The sequence below is a fragment of the Globicephala melas genome, chromosome 18 (assembly GCF_963455315.2).
Source record: "Globicephala melas chromosome 18, mGloMel1.2, whole genome shotgun sequence".
NCBI classification, from domain to species: Eukaryota; Metazoa; Chordata; class Mammalia; order Artiodactyla; family Delphinidae; genus Globicephala; species Globicephala melas.
The window spans coordinates 78,237,804-78,258,167 of record NC_083331.1 but is presented as its reverse complement, the minus strand read 5'-3'; the positions used below and the strand labels follow the sequence as shown (position 1 = coordinate 78,258,167).

Here is a 20,364-nt window from a genome sequence, read left to right as displayed (position 1 = left end):
GTCAGCCGCGTGCCGAGCTGGCCTGGTCCGCCTCTGTCCTGGGGCCATGGCGCCAGCAGCTCATCTGCCGCAGAGCCGCACGCAGGGCAGGGATGCAGCCCGCGGGCGCCCCCGGCCCGTCGGACCGCGCGTGTCCACACCTGTGGGTCAGTGCCCAGGAGGGACGTCCCCGTACAGGATGGGGCCTGTGAGCACAGCCCAGGCCGTCTGCCGGCCAGAGGGCCTCTCGCAACCAACCTCTCAGCCTGGATAGGACTTCACGTGATTTTAGCTTAAACCGTGGTTCTTACGGGCGCCTTTCACTATTGCGTGTAATCAGTTTTCCCCTTAAGGGCTAATGTCCATCATTTTTCCAATGATTTTAGTGCCTGTCTTCTTACAACAACAAGTGTCCTCGCGTGCTTACAACGCTCTGCTAACTCTCTTAGCAAATCAAGGACGAGCAATCAGTGCAGAGACGCAGAGCTGGGAAAACCTACCTTTCTGCAGAATCGCTGTTAAATGTTCTCCTAACAGCTGCTTCTCCACACAGGCAATCAGTGGTTTCCTGGGAAGTAAACAGAGGCGTGTCAGGAAGGAAGTACAGGGGAGAGCCTGTCGGCTGTGGAGGACGGGGACCCCCATCCACGCAGCTGAGCCCAAGTCAGCACACGCCCAGCCATCGCCGACGCCGACACAGACTCAGGTCACCAGGGCCCCGGGAGAGGCGGACAGCAGCGGAAGGGAGGCACCCTCGCCCACCGCACCTGGGGACGACCCGGGCGGGCTGCCCGCGACCCTGCCCTGCCTGGGTCCCACAGACGGTCTCCTGCACCCACAGCTGCCCCTCTGCCCTCACTTCTTCCTGCCTGTCTTCCCCCAGGACCACTCTTCAAAATCTGACTTCTCAGAGCGGCCGCGAGAATGTCCTGCAGGACACATAGCTGCCACTCCTCCCCCATCGCCCCTGCTCGCTCAGCTCTTCTTTTAGGAGATCAGAGCCCCCACTTCGCTCCCAGGGGTATTGACCTCGGCCTTCATTTTGAGGAATTTTTCACCACACCACCTCAGGTGAACCTCAGGGCGACCCCAGAGGCAGGCGCGGCAGGCACTCGGGCTCCGGGCATGGAGGGCCCAGAGGTGTGGCCTGCACCGACACCCGCAGCGCCCGTCCCGAGGGTAGCGGCGTGCACGGGCGAGGCGGGAAGGGGCGCCCGGAGCGCAGCCCGTAGGCTGCCGCGGCTCCTTACCTGCGCCACCTCCCTCCTGTTTCTCCGAAAACCGTTTCTCACTCTGTGACCTTTGAATCGCCCGACACCACAGGAGCCACCTCGGGCAGCGCCCCTCGAAACCCTAACCTGAGGGGGGCCACCCTCTGCTCTGCTTAACTCTCAGACACTCCTAAGCAAGACTGGGGAAGGGGCAGTTATAACACAGCATCTACACACCGGAGCCCGGGGAGGAGGGGCCGAGGGGCCCGGCACCACCGGGCGCTGCACACAGTCTCCTCCACCCCCCCGCCCCCTCCCACCCCCGTGGACCCCGCTTCGGCCCGACGGCACCGCACCTCCAGCGCCAGGTGTCTGACAGCAGCCTCACCTCTGCTTCACGACCCTCTATTTTCCACGTTCTCAAGCTGTCACATCCTGTCCCTTTCTTTCATCCTGCCTGGCCCCTCCCCCCACCCCCGGGAGTCACCACGTTCTGCACGTTTTAGCACTTTCCCTCTTAAAAACATCTCTCTTTTCCGTCTCTCACGTTTCTGCTCTAATCTTCCTCACTTGAATAAATATTATGTGCCTGACGCAGACATTCACAAAACCTGCCCTTGTACTTTTCCCTAGCTACACAATGACCTCAGGTTTAGAGGAAAAAAAAAAAATTGGATGAAAAGAGAAGGGACAAGTTACTTCCCTGGTGGTCCAGTGGTTAAAAATCCACCTTCCAACACAGGGGGCGCGGGTTCGATCCCTGGTCGGGGAACTAAGATCCCACGTGCCGCAGGGCAACTAAGCCCGTGGGCCACAACTACTGAGCCCGGGCACCACAATTACAGAGCCCACGCGCTCTGGAGCCTGTGCACCGCAACTAGAGAGAAGCCCGCATGCTGCAACAAAAGATCCTGCATACCACAACTAAGACCCGACGTAACCAAAGATAAATATAATAAGTAAACATTGAAAGAAAAAATAATGTGACTCAGTACCATAAGGAAAAATTACAGCTATATCAGATGTCCAACAAAACTTTACAACTGAAATTGCCTATACTCGATGATACCTCATTAACATAAACTTCTATAAATGTTACACATTTATAACATAAACTATAAACTGTCTATAAGAAGATACCAAGTATCTCAGCCTGAATCACTCCCTTTGGACGCTAACTCACCACAGGCCACCAGTCAGTGTGACTTACACGTGCTGAGTAATCACAGACAACAAGCAAACTGTCCCAGGAGCAGAATACGTTCAGGTTCAGAGAGCAGCGAGTGAGTCTACAAGACGCTGCGGGTCACGGAGCTGAGCGCGGGAGTGGTACTCACTGTGTGCTGTGGTCTAGATACGTGATCACGCGGTCACCCTCCTCCCCCAGGCGCTTACTCACATGGTTCAGGTACTCCGGAACCTTCCAAACACAACATTTAAACACATCAGCAACAAAAACCTTCATGTTACCCAAGAAGCTGAAATACTGTTTTCCTTATTTAAGAAAAAAAAGCAGACAGTACATTCAGGCCCAAACATTAACGGAGTACCAGGAGCAGGGGTGCTGAGGAGGGGGAGGGAGATACACGGCAGGAGGCTTCCCTCAGCCCCATCCTGGAGACTGAAGGTAACGTCTGGAATGGGGGCAGGCAGCACGGCACCCCCCAGCCCACGCTTGGCGGGGTCGGCAAACGCCAAGCAACAGGCTGTTCCTCTGAGGCCCCAAAGAGAGTGGCTGCAGGAGATCTCAAAACACACTCTCTCTGAGTTTCCAGGGGTGAAGGGTCACCCGCCTGCACAGCAAAGGCCCCATGACAGGGGTTGCTGAGGCTCTGGCCAGGGGGCGGCAGCCAGGCCAGTCTCCGGCTCCCCCTCCTGTGATGGTCCCGAGGGGCTTCCTGCTGAGCTGGGCTCTGATACCCGAGAAACCAGCTATCAAGTTTTTGGGTTCTCATTACTACTAAACACATGGTTTCTTCCAGTGGCTTTTTGGGTAATCTTTTCAATGCCTCACAGAGATGAAAATTTGTAACATGTCAGGTTTCTCTTTCATGTTTAAGAATTACCTTTTAAACTCTTGTTTCAGCTTGAGTTTCTTTATGTATTTTAGAAGCTATTTCACTAGCTTTTTTTTGCTGGGGGCGGGGGACAATAGAAGGGTTTCTAAATTAGGAGAAAAAAATTAAGCCCTTAATAAACTCACAAAGAAGCTCATCACTGGAATTTAAACTAGGTTGTAACTTTCGGAAGATTTTCAGTGAGATGTTTGCCAGCGTGAAGAGACAAACATGTAGAAATCACACTTAGATGCACATCTATGAAAATGAAATAAGGCAATTCAGAAACATTTCGTTGTCTCACCTCTCTTTCTTGCATTAACCTTTGGCCTTCTGCAGCATATAAACAATTAGTTTCTTCCAAAAATTTCAGTTCAAATGAATCTTTATACACCTAAAAAATGAGCAGGGTTAACGACCAATTACAGCGAAGAAACCTAGCTCTCAGCTTGAAGTGCTGGTGCAGCCCCACGTTGAGGGCGCACGGCTGCCGTGACCTGTGCCCGTGACAAGCTGCCTGGGCCCGCCCAGCCCCCCTGCTCTGCCCAGGGTGCTCCCAGGCCCCGGCCGCCCCCGGGTGAGTGCCAGTCGAGTCATTCCCCTCCCATACTTGCACCAATACCCTAACGGTGTCAGTTCCGACACCGACATCGTGGCCACCTCGTCGCCCGGGTGCAGCGCCGCCCTCACGGGCTGTGAGGACGCGCGGGGCCCACCTGGAGGTCGGACAGCATGCCCAGCAGGCCCCGCAGCAGGCTGCGGTCCACGGCCTCCCCGCTCCGCTCCCGCTTGATCAGCAGCAGGATGCCGTCGATGGTCTTTGTCTGAACCATTTTATCACTAATAATATGGTTTCTGAATAGTTCTAATCCCATATCCCTGTACAAACAGAGAAGACAAGACTGTTTTAGTTTCACTTCTTGGAAGTTCTGGGTGAAGCTCCAGCTACACTATGAATATCAGCCCCAAGCTACTGACTTGCTGACTCTCTGGTCCGGGTGTCAAGAACTCCTTTTTAAAAAGTTTTCCTTCTTGACAGTCTGGTGTGCCTTCCATTTCTTTCCTCATCAATGCTGCCCGTTTCCTGCATGGGTCAGTGGGCTTCCGCCGTCCTGCCCGGGAGCCCTGGGACCCTCCGCCTGCCCTGCTCCCATCCTCCAGCTGCGCCTCCCGTGTGGCCCTGGCCACAGGACGACAGAACTGAGGGTGCAAACCAGAGTCCATCGCACTCCCTCAGCCCGCTCCCTCCCGATTCAGCACGCTGTGCCCTCTCGCCACCTCTAAGCCCCGTCCTGTAAAGTCGCTTCCTTTTCTAGCTTCCTGGCCGTCCGTTCACTCTGACCCAGGGCAGTGCGATTTCTCCTTCTACCACCGGGAAATCGCTCGTCTTTGTTTACCGTAACCCACGCGTGGGGCGGCTGGGGCCCTCTCTCCCACGTGATCCCATGTCCCCTCTGCTCCTCTGTCCTAAGGGCTTCAGCACCTCCTGACTGACTCCATCCTTAGAGCAGCTCCATGAGGGATGACCGTCCTCCAGATGGAGAAACCGAGGCAGAGATTACAAGGAGCTTGCTGTGCCCAGCTTGTCAGGCTCCAGAGTCTAAACGTAGTTTACAACGTAACCCTGCTGTCTAACCTGGAGGCACTGCCCAGAGCGTGAAGCCTACCAGCCCCCGTCCACTGCAGCAGGCAGGGAGGCAAGTGTGCTCGTGCAGGACGGCAGGGATCGCTGTGAGGGCGCGTGAGAAACTCGGGTGTGCAGTGGAGCCCCGGCCTGAGCTTTGCAGAGTCCGTGGGAGCGGCCCACTAGCTGAGATGGGAGGAGGTGGGGAGAGGAAGCCTGCTGTGCCCAGGCGCGCCGGGGGAGGAGGAAGCCGCGGGCACATCCTGGTGGCTTTGCTGGAGCCTGAGCTGAGAGTGCGGCTTCAGAAGAAGGTCCTGCGGCAGCAGCCGCGCTGCCTCAGTTTCTCCATCTGGAGGACAGTCATCCCTCATGGAGTCAGTCAGGGGGTGCCGAAGCCCTGAGGACAGAGCCCCGCACAGAGGAGGAGCTCTGTGACTTCCTGTCATCATCAGCTTTTCCAAACTGATTGTTTCTCTGAGTAACGACGATCTGTCCTGCAGAGGTTCGTGGGTGTCTAGTAAGAGGCGTGCAGGAGTTGGGGCTGAGAGGACAGAGGAGCAGAGGGGACGTGGGATCACGTGGGAGAGAGGGCCCCAGCCGCCCCACGCGTGGGTTACAGGAAACAAAGACAAGCGGTTTCCCGGTGGTAGAAGGAGAAATCGCACCGCCCTGGGTCAGAGTGAACGGACGGCCAGGAAGCTAGAAAAGGAAGCGACTTTACAGGACGGGGCTTAGAGGTGGCGAGAGGGCACAGCGTGCTGAATCGGGAGGGAACGTCCACGTGGGCACAGGCCAGGAGGACCGAGGGCGAGACCACAGACAGGCCCTGTCACCAAGGCTGAGCTGCTCGGGGACGACGCTGGAAGTCGGGGACCAGCGACCCAGGGCAACGTGGGCACAGGGTTTCCGACTCACACTGCCCCGAGCAGATGGAAGCCAACGCCCTGTGCCCGGCCCATCGGCAGAGTACCGGGGGGCGCCATCAGAGAGTGACCGGCTCCCCAGCCTTTCCCAGAGCAGAGGTGGAAGAGGTGACAGAAACCGACTTCACGAGGCACCTCCGTGCCCACAGGAGAACGTGCTGCACTGGCGGCTGCCGGCTCGGCGGCTGCCCCTCGTGGTGACAGACACTTCCGGGCCGAGAGCCACTGAGGGGCAGGCCTGCGTGCCAGCGACCCTGGCCAACACAGAGGGCCACAGACAGACGGTCGGGCACGTGTCATCAAATCAACCATCGGAGACACAGGTCGGCCGCAGCCTCAGCCACAGACCAGGACGGGGGACACTCACCAGATGGAAGGAAGCATGGAATTCTGAAGCACGTAAGTACGATCCAGAAACAGGAAGATGCTTCTGATCATGATCTGGAGGGCAAGAGGAGGACCTGACTTATTACGTACCTTACCGACAAAACATCCAACCCTGGCTGTCTCAAGTCTAACATGATTGCTTCTCAATGAAAAGATGCTTTTATCTTCAAGACCCTCATGATTGATTTTTCCCTGAATTTACATGTTCCCCATGGTGTTTGCTTTTCATCTCTTTTATCCAGAAAATCTGACTGGAGGGATTGTACAGCACTTCGCCTCAAAGATGCCTTTGAAATTCAGTCATTTCCTGACTGACGTGGTGAAACCTCCTTAGACTGGGAGATGCTCTAAGCTGAATTCTTCCAGCATTCCGGCTCGTTATGCTGGCATGAGGCTCTCAGCCATGTGTGTGTACTCGACTCGACTTTGCAGGCTCACGTGGTGGGCGGTGGCCCCGGGGCTCTCTCAGGGAGCGCCACAGACTGTGTCGTGGAGGTGTGCTTACACACGTAGAGAGAACCCTCCCGACACATTCACCTGTTTCTACCGTCCCCCGGTGCCTGGCCCAAGAGAGACTCATTCGTTGTCGCCTACTCACCTCAGTCAGGAAACCAAAGAATTCAACCTAGTTAGGGAAGCTATTGATACTATCTCTTCTCTCACTTACATAATTTTCAGCCAGGTCACCCTGAAAACTCATATATATAAAATCAAATTAGAATCAATATATCTACTAAATCTAAGCCTGGTTGTCTAGTTACAGTAAACTCCTGGGATTCAGGCTTGATTCTCAGGCATAAACTGAGATCAAGGAAAACTTCAGAGACCCACGGGGAATCACAGGCACCACGAGTCACCTGTGCGGTCGGCCCGAAGGCCAAGCTTGCAGCCAGCCCCACCCCAGAAGAGCAGGCCGTCCCCACTCTTCTCCAGCCACTGTCCAGCTCGGTCAGAGCTGGATGGCAGCACCTGACCTGAACAGAATTCCCCATCCCAGCTCCCAACCGGGCCCTGCCTTCCTTGGGGGTTGAGGGAAGATGGATGGGGCCACGCTTTGGTTAAAAAGAAAAACAAACAACACAGCTGGATGCAAAGGGGGCACAGACTCCCAGCTACTCAGATCTGCCTTCCGTCCAGCTGAGCCAGAGGCTGGAGGAAAAGACCCAAGAGGGCGTGTGCACTGAGACCCACTCAGGGAGCATGTTAGCAGGCTTACCATTTGTCTGCAGTGATCCTGCCAGCATGTGTTAATCTTCTTTAAAAATAAAACACTATCTAGCGAGTCTGTGCAGACCTGCTAAGGAAAACTTCAGAAACACCGGCCAATTTACTTGTTGCAATGTTTACCCCTTACTTTCCGCTCTCCTCGCCTCCGAGTCAGGCACGTTGCTTAGTGATCAGAATACTGAAAGGGCAGAAGCTCAGAAGCCACACAGGTGGTTTCCAGCCTCTGTGTCTCCCTGCCTACCTGTGATGAACCTGCCTGCACTCCCCTGCCTCCATCTCTTCCTGCCCCTCCCCGTTTCCCTTTCACCCCACTGCCCGTTGAGGCTTCGTGGGATGGGGGGTGGACCAAAGGCCCCGCCCCAAAGGGCAGCTCTGGAGATGCTGTCCCAGAGGCGAGAAAGCCAGCCACTATGAACAGCACCGGGGGACGGGCAGACGGAGGACAACGGCTGAGGGCCAATGGTCACTTCTGGTCGCACAGAGACGTACGTCACGTCTCATCCGTACACCACGTGCACGACCTGACTTTCGGGACGCTGTTTACAGCAAAAGACACCTGGTGCGGGCTCCTAGGGAAAACCTCGCCAAGCACCCGGGCACTGCGTGCACAGGTTAATTGAAGCCCCACGGTCACAACGTCTACACCGCCTACAGCCCACACAGCACCCTCACACCCAGCCGCACGGCGCACCGTTACTCCCTTTGGACGGGTGTGCAGGCAGCTGGCGGAGGCAAGGACCCGGCCTCCAGGGCCTCAGCCCTGCTCCAGCCTGTCTCAGCTCCACGGCACCAGACACGGGGGCACCCCTCAGTGCGGCCCCTCGGCCGAGGTGCAGCAGGCGCGCGGCTCGGCACGGCTGCAAGGTTCCATGCAACATTCCGAGCACAGAGAGAGGAGGCAACACACAACAGCCCGTTTCTGGCGTGTGAAATCGGAAGGCGCTGGGGGCGCACTGACCACAGCCACAGGGGTCCCAGCCAAGCGCCTCACTCATTTTCTCAAGGGTCCGCTCCTAACTCAGGAACAGAGCGAGTCACAGCAAAGACCAAATAGTTGAAGGGTTAACAAGTAATTCGGGAAGAACCGTTACAACTGCTCACAGCTACAATGGCCCATGGGATCAGACCTTCCGCGAACAGTCTGAAAAAGCCTGCGTCGGAAGCACACGGAGGCAGGTGCCACCTCGGCAGCGGCCCGGCATCTCCAGTGCCCAGTGCTGAGCCGAGGCGCTCATCGCGTGGCGGCGCCCTGACTGGTCTCCGTGGCCAGCGGGGGCCAGCAAGGCTGCACAGGGTCAAGCCCACGCCAGCCAACCTGAGGCGCTGGGAGGCCTGGGGGGTGCGGCCAGGTGCGGCCCCACCCGGGGCAACCAAAGGTCCGGCATGATCTGGGCTGGCGAGGCCCAGAGCCGAGAGCCCCTGAGCCCAGCGCGAGCTGACCTGCAGAGCGCAGGCCAAGAGGCCGGGGTTGGTTCACGCGGCCAACTCTGTGGGAATTGGTTATAATCACAGAAAACTAACACAGATCTTTAAAAAACAAGAATAAAGAACCGCAGCACTCCAACCTTAAGGTGTTTTTCAGACTCTTCCTAAACGCTTCCAAACGGACTAGAGAAACGGACACTGACTTCAATCAGGTCAGCCAAGTAATTTAAACAGTGAAAACTCCACCAGAAACATCTGCTACGTTGGGTTATATGATACAAACGTGAGGTTTTGTTTCTATAAAGCTTTTGCTTTAATATTAAGGATACTCATTAGTTCTTTATCCTATTAATGTTCAGTTTCAAAAGATTTAGGTAATAAATAGGAACTTCACAAGCCAAAAAAAGGATATTCTCTAAACTGAAGGATTTGTGCTTGGACGTGGCCTTCACAGACCTGGCGCAGCTGCTGGTAGAGCACTGGGGAAACTTTGTGAGAACAAAGGTTTTCAACAGCCTGAAAACAAAAGGGATAAATGAGTTATTCACTGTGAAAGACAAATTTGTTCTTTAAAAGCAACCTATCTGTACAAACAGCTCGAATCGTAACACAAAGCCACGGCCACATTTACGTAATCCACAAATAAGTTATCATGGTCAAGGGCAATTATCCCTGCAACGCCGGAATCCAGTAGAAGTTTGGCAAAAATGGTCCCTAACAACAGTGAACCTGGAGCGCAGATGGGATGGTGCCGCGCTGGCAGCCGCAGGACACCCAGGCCCCAGGTGGGCTGCTCACGATACTCGCAAGCTTCCCTCTTCAACAGCCCCTCAAGCTGGCTGCACACCGTCCCCCGAGGACTCAAAAGCAGCTTGAGCCCCCGGGCCTGTGTCTGGATGACTCCTTAGTCTGAGGTGGAGCCACGGGAAGGTGTGTGAGTTGACCCTGACGATCGCCAACGTGAAATCAGAGCCGGAAATCCCTGCTCCAGACCCTGGTGACCACCCTCCAGTGGGGGGAGAACGACAGGAATTCCAGTTCCTTTCACGCTCATGAGTTTGATGATTCTGTCCCAAATAAGCTGAAGGAGCACGGGCCAAATCTGCCTCAAATTAATGCAGAAACAAGGTTTTGAGGCAGAAATATTTTTCATTAGCTGTTTTGATCCACATCAAAGGAATAATGCTTGTATATTCGTACCAGTTCTAATAAAATTTTCTTTCAAATCTCATGTACAAAATCAGCATCTGATTCAATCCAAATACGAAATATTATAAACAGAAATGTAGTTTTTCTACTGCCTATTTTAAAATACATGGGGGATATACAGAACAGAGACACTTTGGAATCTTAACTCAAATATATTCCCGAGGGGAAAAAAGGGTAACTTAAATTTTTATAGATGTTAAGAAAATAATTATGTAACGAAATATATAATACATAAAACACATGCATATTTATAAAGGTCAAAGAGAGGGCTTCCCTGGTGGCGCAGTGGTTGAGAGTCCGCCTGCCGATGCAGGGGACGCGGGTTCGTGCCCCGGTCCGGGAAGATCCCACATGCCGCAGAGCGGCTGGGCCCGTGAGCCATGGCCGCTGAGCCTGCGCGTCTGGAGGCTGTGCTCCGCAACGGGAGAGGCCACAACAGTGAGAGGCCCGCGTAACGCAAAAAAAACCCCAAAAAGGTCAAAGAGAATATGGACTAATGACAATAATTAAAAGAATAAAAATACCTTTCCCTTACATTCTGCCTTACTTAGAACAAGGGATTCCCAACCACATTTTGTTTTTACATCCTTCAATTCCTTTCCCCAAAGCTTCATGTTTTCATAATTCAGTCCAAGATCCACTGTCTCTTTCTCTCTTACAAAAAAAAAAACCAAGATAACCTCCTAACAAAGGCCTCTGCACCAGTAGTTAATCATTACAAACAATTATTACCAAGTAAATTTTTAATATAATATACGAAGAGAACATTTTTCTTTGGTAAAAATCAAGATAAGCGTAGTGGTGCGTGTCCTTCATCAAAGGACATCTTAGAACCGTTTTCTGAATGCTCCGATTCATGAACCAGGTGTCAATGTCCTCAAAACAATCTCTCCCCAGCTGTGACTTTTTTGGTTGAACGCTAGAGCCAACTCTCCCTCGTATATATATGTCCTGTTGAGCACATGCTTACTGTTTACGTGAAGCCCACTGAGATTTCTTTTCTGAGAATCTGGAGGCCCCTTAAAACCACCACCCAAGCCCTGGGGCACCCAGGCGTGCTGGGGGCGCCGGCACGTCTCGGGTCTTTGCTGAGTCACTGCTGGCGTCTTCATGTTACAGGCACCTTGTCACCGGCTCGCTCCCTGCGGGGGGGGGGGCAGGGATGCCGTGGGCTCTTCGGGGCTGCGGGAGTGGCCCAACACAGGAGGCCCTCCCCAGAACACGTTCAGGAGATTCAGTCACACTTGGACGCTTAGAAATGCCTCCTCGCGGTGTACGAAGCACCTCACGTGACCAGCACCGGTACTGGTACCGAGCACACCTCTGGATCCAGGCATTGGAGGTGGGGAGCGGCAGGACCTGGGCCCTCCTAGCACTGGGACACAGAGGTTTTCCTCACACCAGCGTAGCCGAGGGGAAACACCCGCTCGTCCCAGCCTCCCAGCCCTGCCACCACGCCCGCTCTGCACACGCTTATCTGCCTCAGGACAGACGAGTGTCCCAGCAAAACACCCATGCCTGCGAGGGCGCTCCCCTCAGCGGGGACCCCCCGCCAGGGCCTCAAGGGAGCAAAACAGCCAAGCGGCACCTACAACTACGCACTTCGGGTGCCAGCAGCTAAGGCGACAGCTGACGTCAGAGCAGAGTGCGACGTTTCAGAGTGAGAAATCGTAAGGGAAGGAGCGGGCAAGTGCTCTGAGTTACTTAGGTAAATGAAGGGGAAAAATGAAAAGCAAACCCCCACCCCCAGCCCCGGGAAACCACGCCCCTGTGGACTCTCCTGAGGAGCCAGGCCCCAGGTCACCCTACTCGGTGGCAGGCCTGTGTAAACGCGACACGCACACCACACAGAAGCCGCCACCAGGACGCTGCGGTTCCCACCCACAGGAAACGAGGACAGGGCAACGTAAAAAGGAGACAAGGACTTGGTCCTGAGCGTGGGACGAAGAATGAAGGGGGGGCGGTGCCCCAGGAAGACATCCACCCTCCCGGCCCCCACTGTGAATGCCGGACGTGATGCCCTCGTACAAATGACTGATTTCGCTGAGTGACCAAAGCCGCTGAATTAACAAAATCCTTCCCATTAGGCCTAAGATATTTGAACCTGAACATCCTCTGTTTTTGAATAGCGCGCGCACTGAACTCACTCTTGACTCATTTACACTCTCAAATTGGCCCATCAAATAAGGTGTCCACTTGTCTCCCATTTTCTGGGCTTCCCCACCCGCTTGCATCACTTTCAACCACCCTATTAATCCATCAGGACCCGACTCCACTCCATTCTCCTTCACCGAGCTCTCACCAGGCACAGGGTCTCCTGGAGACATCTACCCCGTGACTCAAGGTCAGCAGCACAGCTTTTCTCAAGCGCAAGTTCTCTGTGACAGGTTTGATTCTGTGCATCAAAACTAGTCTGAAATCCATAGAGATCAGACTTGTGGTTGCGAAGGGGGAGGGGGAGGGAGAGGTATGCACTGGGAGTTCGGGGTTGGCAGATGCAAACTACCACATTTACAATGGATAAACAACAAGGTCCTACTGTATAACACAGGGAACTGTGTCCCATCTCTTGGGACAAATGGCAATGGAAAAGCATATTTAAAAAAGGATGTCTCTACGTGTGTAACTGAGTCACTGCTGTACAGCAGAGATTGCCACAGCATTGGAAATCAACTGTTCTTCAGTAATAAAAAAACCAAAACCAAAACAAACAAAAAACTAGTCTGAAATCAACACCTAGCCTTCCCCGAAACCATTCCCGAAAATGCAGTCTTCAGTTTTCTGTTGTCTCATTGAGACAAATAGGACTAAAACACACAGACCTAAGACACACAAGATACGCTTTCTTCAGCAAGTTGAGATTTCAGATCTAAATTCAGAAAAGATGGATGCACTCAACATCTCCTCCTCCTCGCATTACAACAAGAGAATGACTCTCAGCACGACGTGTATCTACTACGACTTTTTCACGTAATCTGAATATCCCTTTCTACCAACCAAAAACAAAGTAAGAAACTGCAGGCAGGCTGTGCAGACAGGCTGGAGGTGACCTTTCCCTCCACCGAGGCCTCCTCAGACCTGGCACGGGGAGATGCCAGACCCCACTTTTGGGAAACTGATCAACATCAAAACAAGAGGTTCTCCCTCAATAATCCTGAAAACCTCCTCAAAAACAAACAAACAAAAAACCTTTCCAGCTTTGGTGAGAACTGTTACTTGCACATAAGATTCTTTGGCAAATTATATACCTCAGCAGAAACTCAGGCTTTACTCTGAAACACCAGGTCCAGTGCACTGTCCACTCTACTGGAGACCAGGATAGTTTCACCGCGACATCACTTACTATCTCCACCCCATTCGCTCCACAAGATGTGAGCGCCTCACTCTGCAGAGATGTACTTAGACTTGCTGGAACTTCTGAGTGGCCAGGCACCCGCCCGCACACCTGCGTCCAAAAGCCCATCCACTGCCCCCCACACGGGCCCTCCTGAGATGTTCCCTGGAATGAATGGTGCCACTTTGGGGGTAAGCAGCCCTAGCCCTCAGGGTCTCACATACACCCACACCGACACCCACGATACCCAGGGCATCTGGAAACACTGTTTACAATAATATCTATGGTGACGATTATGAAACCCATCCTGGGTAAAGGGTCCAGCAAAGTCATTCTACTAAGGAAAATGATGGGCAATTGATACCAGACAGTCAAATCTCCAGGGAAAGAGCAATAACGAAGCCTCGCTGGAAGACACGGTATTTCACTAAAGCAAAAGCCTCTGAGTCTGGGCACTCGGTGGGACTCTTGCTCCGGGTCCAGACGAAGTAAAGGAAGCGGACTCAGCCTTCGCTGAAGGAATACGCGAAGCAGCAGTTTCCGAAGCGCTGCACACTGGGCTCCGAGAGGCCGTGGCCGTGGCAGACAGGAGACACAAGCACCAGCCGCTCTGCTTCTGGCATCAGCGTCCAGGCCACACAGCAGTCGCCCTGGGCTGAGGCCTCAGTCTGCAGGGCGAAGGCCCCGAGGGCAGGGGACCTCAGGGTCCAATTCGAGGGCTCAGCAGAGCGCTGTCCAGCACGTATGTGGGAGGAGACCGCCGAGGTGAGGGAAGGAACCGCCGAAAGTTTAGAGACCTTGGGCTCTGGTGCTCACACACTTCCCACCAGCCAGGCGGGAACACAGCAGGACACCGGGCAGAGGATTCAGGAAGGTTTGTCTCAGCAGCAGGGCAATTAGCCCTGGACGAAACACTGCTCTAGTCCTGCCTAGCAACGCTTAAAGGCAACAGTCTAAAAGGTCAAACTGATTCTAAATAATTTAACCGAGTCTGGAACAAAGCTCAAGAATATTCAGAGAAATACAGGGCTTCCCTGGTGGCGCAGTGGTTGAGAGTCCGCCTGCCGATGCAGGGGACACGGGTTCGTGCCCCGGTCCGGGAAGATCCCACATGCCGCGGAGCGGCTGGGCCCGTGAGCCATGGCCGCTGAGCCTGCGCATCCGGAGCCTGTGCTGCGCAGCGGGAGAGGCCACAGCAGCGAGAGGCCCGTGTACCGCAAACAAAACAAAACAACAAACAAAACAAAAGCGTCTACCACACAAGTCAAAATTCGCAATGTCTGGCATCCAATCAAAGCTATCAAACATGCGAAGAAGTAGGAAAACCACCTTCACTGGGGAGAAAGTCAGTCAAAACAAACCTGGAATTGAAGAGCCAGCAGACAAGGACACAGAAGAGCTGGAACTGTGCTCCACGCGTTAAAGAAAGTTAAGCAAAGAGAAGATACAAAACAAGATTCAAATTGAACACCTAGAGAGGAAGACAATGCAGAGGTGAAAATTATACCAGATGGTATTAATGGCAGACTAGACATCGCAGAAGATGAGTGAACTTAAAGAAATGGATAAACTGAATAGTTCTGTATCTACTAATGACATTTGTAGTTGAAAATCTTTCCAAAAAGAAAGCCAAGATGGCTTCACTGGGGAATTCTCTCAAACATTTAAGGAAAAAATAATACCAATTCTGGACTTCCCTTTAAGAATCTACCTGCCAATGCAGGGAACACGGGTTCGAGCCCTCGTCTGGGAAGATCTCACGTGCCGCAGAGCAACTAAGCCCGTGAACCACAACTACTGAGCCTGCGCTCTGGAGCCCATGAGCCACAACTACTGAGCCTGTGCTCTAGAGCCCGCAAGCCACAACTACTGAGCCCAAGTGCCACAACTACTGAAGCCCACGCGCCTAGAGCCTGTGCTCCACAACGAGAAGCCATCGCAATGAGAAGCCCGCACACCGCAACGAAGACCCAACACAGCCAAAAATAAATAAATAAATTTATTTTTAAAAAAACCAAAAAAGAAATAATACCAATTCTACACAAAGTCTTCTAGACAATGAAGAGAACATTTCCAACTCATTTTATGAGGCCAGCATTACTCTGATACTAAAACCAGACACAGACATTACACGAGAATAATACAATATCCTTTGTGATCACAAATGCAAAAATTAACAAAATGTCAGGAAACTGAGTCCAACAGTACACTGAAAAGATAATACATCATGACCAAGTAGGATTTACACCAGAATGAAAGACTGGTTTAAGATATGAAAAAATCAATCCATGTAATTAACAAACTAAAAAACAAAAATCACATGACCACCTCAACAGTCACAGAAGAATTTGTCAAAATCCAACATGTATTTCTGATAAAAACTCTCAACAACCTAGGAACAGAAAGGAACTTCCTCAACCTGATAATGGGTATTTTTGAAAAACCCACAGCTAGCATCGTATGGTGTTCAATGATGAAAGACTGAAAGCTTTCTCCCCTAAGACCAGGAACAAAACAAGGATGTCTGCTTTTTCCGTTTCTATTAACCATCGTACTAACCACCAGAGGTTCTATATAGTTCAATGAGGCAAGAAAGGAAATAAAAGGCATGCAGATTAGAAAGGGAGAAGTAAAGTCATCCCTGTGTATAGGCGACATGATTGTCTACACAGAAAATCCAATGGGATCTACGAAAAAGCTACCAGAGATAAGTGCGGTTAGCAAGACAGCAACGTACAAGATAAATGTATAAACATGAGTTGTATTTGTATGTACTATCAACAACCAAAAATTAAAATTTATACTACCTTTTACAATACCATAAAAACATGAAATGCTTTAGGGATAAATTTCACAGAAGATGTACAAGACCTGCACAGCGGAACATTGCTGAGACCTAACTAAGCGAGAGCTGCCCCTTGTGGTCAACTGCGGGGTTCAGTGTTGTCAAGATAGCAGCTCTCCCCACGCTCCCCTACAATTACACATAATCCAAACCAAAATCCTAGGAGGCTTCTTTGCAGAAATTGGCAAACAGATTCTAAAATTCATATGGAAATATAATGGACCTAGAATACCCAAAACAAGTTTACCCAAAAAAGGATAAACCTGCAGGGCCAGCGCTCCAGACTTTGAGACTTAGGACACCCACACTCACAGGGACAAGGACTTCTGACACAGGAGCAAAGGCAGTTTGCTGGAGAAGACAGACGCCTCAACACATGGCATTGGACCAACTGGACCTCCACAGGGAAGACAGTGAACTTGGATTTATACCTCACAGCAAATACAAAAATTCACCTCAAAACAGATAACAGACCTAAATGTAAAACCTAAAACGCTGCAAGAAGGAAATACAAGGGAGAATCTTTACCACCTTAGATTCGGCAAAGACTTCTCAGAGAGACACTAAAAGCACAATCCATAAAAGACCAAACTGATACGAAGACTTCATCAAAATTTCAAACGCCTGCTCTCTGAAAGCCATAGTTACGAGAATCAAAAGACAAGCTGCAAACTGGGAGAACATTTTTGCAAGGCAAACACCTGGTACAGGATGCATGCTCAGAGCACGTAATACACTCAAACGCTCGGTAATACGAAAGTAACCACCACCATAAAAAACGAGCAGAAGATCTGAACACACACTTCATTAAAGAAGGTGTACGGAATGGCAACGGGCACAAGAAAAGATACCTAATATCGTTAGGGAAATGCAAATTAAAACCGTAGTGAAATTCCACTACTCACCTACTAGAATAGTAAAAATTAAAAAGACTGACAATACCCAATGCCAGCAAGCACACGGAGCAGCTGGAACGCACACACACCACTGGCAGAGAGGCAACACGGTGAAGCCATCTGAAAAAGTTAGGAAACGTCTTGTAAAGTTAAACACACACTTTCCATTTTACTCTGAGAACCTACTTCTAGATGTTCACCCGAGAGAAATGAGAATTTCTGTCCACACGGACTTACCCATGAATGCCTGCAGCAGCTTTATTCATAACCCAAAACCAGACACCCAGACGTCCATTACCTCAGGATAACTAACTGGTGGTCCCCAGAGTACTCAGCAACAAAGAAACGAATTACTGTCACGACGCATGCATGTGCCCAACTCACGAGCCCTACCCTAAGCGAAAGGAGCTAGGCACAGTTGCACGGTTCCACTGACATGAGACTCTGAAGATGGCAAAGCATACCGACACAAGGCACATCAGTGACTGCCAAGGACTGGGGGTTAGGGCACAGGACAGGACCCACTGCAAAGGGGCCTCAGGGAACTTTTTGGGGTGACAGAAACACTCTGTATCTTGATTGTGTGGTGGTTATACAATTGGATACATTTGTTAAAACTTGTTGAAGTACATATTCTACACCGTAATTAAGTCGATTAAACAATACAATAACCTCACACAAACTTAAAACAAAGAAGGGACAGGTGTCCGTCGAACTGTCCATGGTAGTCTTCTTTGGGTGGTAGGAATATAGGTGATTTTTATTTTCTTCTTTGTACTTTTTATAGTTTCCATAATTTTTCACTTATGTAAACAGAAAAATGTAATCACTTATGTAAACAGAAAAAAATTTAAGTCTCTTAGTAGAAATTGTGCTATATTACCTAAAATGTAGATAATATTAGACCAGTTAGCGAATGTCATTCTTTAAAAACAAGATATCAGGAAACCCAGTCTGTGTGTAACTGAAATACCCCAAAAGTGAAACCAACTTTTGATCATTTCTTCTGGTGTTAGAAAAGGAACATCCTTATCTCAAATTAAATGTAACAAAACCAGTCTGCACGTTTTAACTGCAACAATTAATCACAAAACACAACTAAAAGGGGAAAATCCACATTAACAAGTCAAACTGTAATAAGAGTTTCATATATAACATAATGGAGTTATAATAATAGTTTGCTGCACATTTGGAAAATATTAGAAGTCATGTGACTCTTAGAAACGCATTTCTCTCCTGTAATGGGTTAACTTTAAAATACCCTTCTAGAGGGCTTCCCTGGTGGTGCAGTGGTTGAGAGTCCGCCTGCCGATACAGGGGACACGGGTTCGTGCCCCGGTCCGGGAAGATCCCACATGCCGCGGAGCGGCTGGGCCCGTGAGCCATGGCCGCTGAGCCTGCGCGTCCGGAGCCTGTGCTCCGCAACGGGAGAGGCCACAATAGTGAGAGGCCCGCGTACAGCAAAAAAAAAAAAAAAATACCCTTCTAGACAGCTGAGGCCTGAAAATGAAACAAAAATCCCACAACCACCAGAAACGGAAAACACTCCTCGAGTTGGGACACGCTGCCACCGAACTCCTACTGTTCTTGTTGCAGGCAAGAGTCGATTTCTATTATCCCCTTCATTACTGACTCTGAAACAACACCGAGGAGCACAACAAGATCCACGTCTGGGTCACATTTCACAGGAGTTGGATAATTGTGCTATTTAGACACTATAAGAAACAACCAGGTAAGTGAAAAACCGGACCCTGGCCCCCTCAGGTCTAAAAGTTCTCCCTAAGAAAACTGCGCGCTTACATCTCAGTGAGAATTCTAACGAGCTCTGCTTTCTGCACAGGTGGAGCCTTACCTGGTAGAGCTCTTCCAGGTTATATCTGATGGACGTGCTACTCTGTATGGCTCTCACTGCTTCATGAAGTTTCTGCCAGGTGTCCTGAGTGTAGTTGTCAGGCAATTTAGGTCTGTCTGTAAATGCAGATGGAGTCAGTGGGTAACGGCATCCATGCTAAGAATCACACATCTTTAAAAAACTATTCCACAAAAAAAGTCCTTAAAAGACACACAGGTAAGGAGCGCAAAAATTAGGTTTTCCCAATACAAGTACCACATTTATAAATTTCTTGGGTTACAGACTACGCAACCATTCCATCTTCGTTTGGCTAAACAAATACGTCTAGTACTGATACTCAGAATAAGCACATGTAGGAAACCATACAAATCTTAACAGTATTCCTTTACTTAACAAGTGGGTTTCACAAACGTATAAACGTGGAATAGTTAAGCTCTCTACAACATTTAAAGTTGATTGAAACTACTCCAAGCTGGGAGGAAGGTGAAGAATAAGCTTGTAACTGGTGTGTCTGCATCGAAGACGCCTGCTTTGAGACGGTGACAGCGACAGAGCTGGTGAGAAGTGGAGCAAGTAATTAAATTACATCACGAAGAGCTTCAGTCCTGCTACTCGGTCCGGCTCGGCCGTGCGAACCGGGACACCTGAGTTATCTGGCGTCACTCAATGCCATTGGACCAACTATACAGACCAAGGGGAAGCCGCCGCTGGCCCGCGCCGCCCCGCCGACGTCGCAGCCCGAGAGGCCAAGGGGAGGGACCCCCGCCCCGCCCGCCCCGCACCCACCTCGGAAATTCTTGATCACGAGCTTCTTGGAGCCGCCGGCGGCTCCGGGCTTGGAGGTGACGGCGGCCGCGGCGAGAGACGCGGGCTTGGTGAGGCCGTTGGTGTGTCCGACAAGCGCCGAGAAGCTGCCCTTCCGAGGGGTCTCGTCGGCCATGGCCGCGGCCGCAGCGCCCCGCCCGCCGCCCGCCCGGCCTCCGCCTCGGCCTCGGCCTCGGTCTCCGCCGCCCGGCCTCGTCCTCCCTCCGCTGCGCTCCCTCAGCCCCACCCGGCCCAGCCCAACCGTCGCCCGACTCGGCCCGACCAGAGCCGGTGCCTCAGGCCTCAGGAGCACTCCAGACCCCGACCCGACCCAGCCCCGAGCTCGCGGGCGCCGCAGTCCGCGTCCGCCGCGGTCCGTGTGGAACCCGCAACAGCCGAGGGCCCGAAAGGCCCGGGCACCGGGGCGCCGACTAGGCGGCCTCGTGTGGGAGGCAGGGAGTCGCAGCGCAGCCCCCGACCTTCCTCAGCCCGGGCGCGCCGCCATACCGGCACGGGGCTCGCACTCCCGCGCACACGCTGCCTCCGGAACCAACGTGCGCGGAAGGCGGGGCCGGCGGCGCGGGGCCGGGA

The 20,364-nt window shown here is 51.9% G+C and overlaps 1 protein-coding gene across 2 annotated transcripts in view; it reads right to left on the bottom strand.

Moving 5' to 3' along the window:
- Nucleotides 1-20,343, bottom strand: part of CUL4A (cullin 4A) — a 45,622-nt gene extending 25,279 nt beyond the window's left edge. Inside the window, exons 1-9 of one of the 2 annotated variants that reach the window (XM_030856696.3) lie at nucleotides 19,756-20,343; nucleotides 18,970-19,085; nucleotides 9,246-9,349; nucleotides 7,398-7,467; nucleotides 6,162-6,235; nucleotides 3,964-4,126; nucleotides 3,552-3,641; nucleotides 2,528-2,610; nucleotides 480-547 (exon numbers count right to left, since the gene is read on the bottom strand). In XM_030856696.3, coding sequence (XP_030712556.1) covers nucleotides 480-547; nucleotides 2,528-2,610; nucleotides 3,552-3,641; nucleotides 3,964-4,126; nucleotides 6,162-6,235; nucleotides 7,398-7,467; nucleotides 9,246-9,349; nucleotides 18,970-19,085; nucleotides 19,756-19,909 — 922 coding nt within the window. In that variant the 5' untranslated portion in view covers nucleotides 19,910-20,343. Of the gene's footprint in view, nucleotides 1-479; nucleotides 548-2,527; nucleotides 2,611-3,551; nucleotides 3,642-3,963; nucleotides 4,127-6,161; nucleotides 6,236-7,397; nucleotides 7,468-9,162; nucleotides 9,219-9,245; nucleotides 9,350-18,969; nucleotides 19,086-19,755 lie in introns of those variants that run through there. The other variant, XM_060287830.1, reaches the window with a different exon arrangement.
- Between the last annotated feature and the right edge of the window lie 21 nt (nucleotides 20,344-20,364).